We start from the raw sequence: 4,175 nt of genomic DNA on the forward strand, positions 1-4,175 counted from the left end.
AAAAAAAAAAAAAAAAAAGGTTGCCTGGCCCAATCCCAAGAGATTTTGATTCATTAGGTTTGGGTGGAACCCAGTAAAAGGTGATTCATATACTGTCACATGTGAGCTAGAATTTTGTAACCACTGAACTCAAATGACCATGAACTCACTCTTTCCAAATAAGAAACAAAGCCTATTACCTAAAAAGGAAAAATGACTTTAGACAATATATCATACCTAGTGTGGCTGATTGCTGTGAACCAGTAGCCTCACACATTGTTGATAGCAATGTTGATTAGGATACCTTTCAAAAACCAATTTTGAACCTAGCAATTTTGGGCAGCTTAATGAAATGATTCTAGAGAAGGCAAAAAAACTCTGCAAAGATGTCCAATGTAGCATTATATGTAATTTGTAAAAATTAGGATAGAATCTAAGAGTTTGCAGTTTGTTAAATTATGCTTCCACTAATTATTGGGAATATAATACGGCATAAAAACTGTAAGTAGGCCATACATTGTGGTTCACACCTGTAATCCTAGCACTTTGGGAAGCCAAAGTAGGCAGCTAACTCGAGTCCAGGGGTTCAAGACCAGCCTTGGCAACATGATAAAACCCCATCACTACAAAAAATTTTAACAATTAGCTAGGCATAGTGGCATGCACCAATAGTCCCAGCTACATGGGAGGCTGAGGTAGGAGGACTACTTGAGCCTGGGAGGCAAAGGTTGCAGTGGGCCATGATCATGCCACCACACTCCAGCCTAGGTGGCAAAGCAAGTGATATCCTATCAATCCCAACACTTTGGGAAGCTGAGGCAGGAGGATTGCTAGAGGCCAGGAGTTTGAGACTGTCCTGGGCAACACAGTGAGACTCCATTTTAACAAAAATAAAAATTTGCTAGGCATGCCGGGCGCAGTGGCTCGCGCCTGTAATCCCAGCACTTTGGGAGACCAAGGCAGGTGGATCACCTAAGGTCGAGAGTTCGACACCAGGCTGACCAACATGGAGAAACTCCGTCTCTACTAAAAATACAAAATTAGCCAGGCATGGTGGTGCATGCCTGTAATCCCAGCTACTTGGGAGGCTGAGGCAGGAGAACCGCTTGAACCTGGGAGGCGGAGGTTGCGGTGAGCAGAGATCACGCCATTGCACTCCAGCCTGGACAACAAAAGCAAAACTCCGTCTCAAAAAAAAAAAAAATTAGCCAGGCATGGTTGTGTACACCTGTAGTCCTAGGTCCTCATGAGGCTGAGGTCAGAGGATCACTTAATGGCAGGAGTTTGAGGTTACAGTGGACTATAATTGCACCACTGTACTCCATCCTGAGCAACAGAGCGAGACTATCTCAAAAGAAAAAGAAATTATAAGGCCGGGCGCGGTGGCTCAAGCCTGTAATCCCAGCACTTTGGGAGGCCGAGGCGGGCAGATCACGAGGTCAGGAGATCGAGACCATCTTGGCTAACACGGTGAAACCCCATCTCTACTAAAAATACAAAAAATTAGCCGGGCGTGGTGACGGGCGCCTGTAGTCCCAGCTACTTGGAGGCTGAGGCGGGAGAATGGCATGAACCCAGGAGGCGGAGATTGCAGTGAGCCGAGATCCCGCCACTGCACTCCAGCCTGGGCGACACAGCCAGACTCTGTCTCAAAAAAAAAAAGAAAAAGAAAAAGAAATAATAAGGAAGGACCAGGTAGCCACTCAGAAATACTTAAAAGATAGACATTTATTCTCCAACTACGAATTCATAACAATTTTGTGTGCTATAAACAAAGCCTGAGAAGAACACAAAAAATAAAATAGTTTAATTTGTTAGATGTCAGGATTTTGAGTGGTTTTTCACTCTGTCGCCCAGGCTGGAGTGTAGTGGCGTGATCATGCCTCATTGCAGTTTCAACCTCCTGGGCTCAAGTGATCCTCCTGCCTCAGCCTCCCGAGTAGCTGGGACCACAGGTGCCTACTACCACACCCAGCTATTTTTTTGTTTTCAGTAGAGATGAGGTCTTACTATGTTGCCCATGCTGGTCTTGAACTCCTGGGCTCAAGCGACCCTCCAGCCTCCCAAAGTAATAAGACTACAGGCGTGAGCCACTGTGCCCAGCCTAATGTTAAAATATTTTTATTGCCGGGGTGCGGTGGCTCATGCCTGTAATCCCGGCACTTTGAGAGACCAAGGCGGGCGGATCACTAGGTCAGGAGATCAAGACCATCCTGGCTACCACTGCGAAACCCCGTCTCTACTAAAAATCCAAAAACAAAATTAGCCGAGTGTGGTGATGGGCGCCTGTAGTCCCAGCTATTCGGGAGGCTGAGGCAGGAGAATGGCGTGAACCCAGGAGGCGGAGCTTGCAGTGAGCAAAGATCACACCACTGCACTCCAGCCTGGGCGACAGAGTGAGACTCCGTCTCAAAAATATGTATATATATATTTTTTATTTATTTTTACCATGTCCACAGGAAAATATCTGCAAGCACCTAATGTTAAAATCTTTGTAAAAAATTTTTTTAGCCGGGCGCGGTGGCTCAAGCCTGTAATCCCAGCACTTTGGGAGGCCAAGATGGGCAGATCACGAGGTCAGGAGATCAAGACCATCCTGGCTAACACAGTGAAACCCCATCTCTACTAAAAAAGAAAAAAAAAAAAAAATTTTAGCTAGGCACAGTGGCTCACACCCTTAATCCCATCACTTTGGGAGGCCAAGGCAGGAGAATTGCTTGAGCCCAGAAGTTTGAGACCCGCCTGGGCCACATGATGAAACCCTGTCTCTACAAAAAATAGAAGAATTTAACTGAGTGTGGTGACACATTCCTGTAGTCCCAGCTTTCCAGGACGCTGAGATGGGAGAATCTCTTGAGCCCAGGAGGTTGAGGCTGCAGTGAGTCAGCATTGTGCCACTGCAATCCAGCCTGGGCGACAGAGAAGAAAAAACAAAATTTAACTCATATCAGTTGAGCATATTCTCATTTTCAACCACAAGAGGTCCTCTTCCCTTCCATGACTTCTAGGAGTCCAAGATTGATCTCCTTGATCGGAAGGAGGATGTGAAGAAAAAACTGAAGAAGGCCTTCTGTGAGCCAGGAAATGTGGAGAACAATGGGGTTCTGTCCTTCATCAAGCATGTCCTTTTTCCCCTTAAGTCCGGTAACACTCTCTTTTCTTCCTAGAGGCCAGGCTAGAATAGAAAAATTCGTGCTGTGATCATACTTGTGATTTGTCACAGACCGTTCCTCCAGGGACTGGCTGCCCTGATTCTCTGCTCTGATTTCTTACATATTAAAGTATGAATGATGTTGGGATGTAATTTAATTGTTCATATATTCGTTACCAGGCTAGGTTCTGAGGGAATATTGGAGTGGGCAGAGGTGTTAGAAGTAAGGGTAGGGGCAGACATGTTGAACTAGAGGAATACAACAAAATAGATACAAACCACAAGCCTTCCCCTGAAGCAGCTGAGATGCTAGCTGGGTATACAATAGTGCCATTCATCCAATCTAAGAATAATAAAATACCATACCATAAAGTTCAGAATATATGGCAAAAAGTACAAATAGTCATGCATGTGGGTTAGGAATGCCCATTCTGCCACTGTCAGTGAGTTTGCTGACATGGATCCTTTTCCTTACAGAGTTTGTGATCCTACGAGATGAGAAATGGGGTGGAAACAAAACCTACACAGCTTACATGGACCTGGAAAAGGACTTTGCTGCTGAGGTAATATGAAAGGAAAAGGAATCCTTTCCTGAAGATCTGTATTTTACTTTTTGCTGACTGTTAAAACTTTAGAACAACTTGTTCTGTGTAGAAGTAAGCTGCCTGGTATTTTTTCTCTACTTTTGGTAATCTCACCAGTGTCTCTTTTCCTTCAAAACTGCAGTTTTGGTTAAAGTTTCTTGTCAGTTAGCTTTTCTGATTTAGGAATTTCGTTAATGCAGACGGATTTCTATCCCTCAGGGCCCTTTAAGGCCTTACCTGGCAGGGACTTTTTCTCACCTCTTCTCAGGAAACATTTCTTATCAGTAAATGTCTGTAATCTTATGCACACGGGTAGTCCCTTTAGGATGTACAAAAGCAGTACTCATTCAGTAGAACCCATACTTCTTCAAGTACCCATACAACCATTCAGCCATTCGGTTTTTCACTTTCTGTACCATATTCAATAAATTACATGAGATACTAAAAAAAAAAAAAAAAAA

At 44.3% G+C, this 4,175-nt stretch overlaps 1 protein-coding gene across 1 annotated transcript in view; it reads left to right on the forward strand.

Annotated features, from left to right (window-relative positions):
- The window catches only part of YARS (tyrosyl-tRNA synthetase), a 52,849-nt gene that overhangs the window by 37,389 nt on the left and 11,285 nt on the right, over positions 1-4,175 (forward strand). Inside the window, exons 7-8 of the mRNA XM_011955404.1 lie at positions 2,988-3,123; positions 3,608-3,693. Of these exons, the coding sequence (XP_011810794.1) occupies positions 2,988-3,123; positions 3,608-3,693 (222 nt within the window). The remainder of the gene's footprint in view (positions 1-2,987; positions 3,124-3,607; positions 3,694-4,175) is intronic.

The sequence above is a fragment of the Colobus angolensis genome, unplaced genomic scaffold (genome assembly GCF_000951035.1).
Source record: "Colobus angolensis palliatus isolate OR3802 unplaced genomic scaffold, Cang.pa_1.0 Scaffold4, whole genome shotgun sequence".
Taxonomy (NCBI): domain Eukaryota; kingdom Metazoa; phylum Chordata; class Mammalia; order Primates; family Cercopithecidae; genus Colobus; species Colobus angolensis.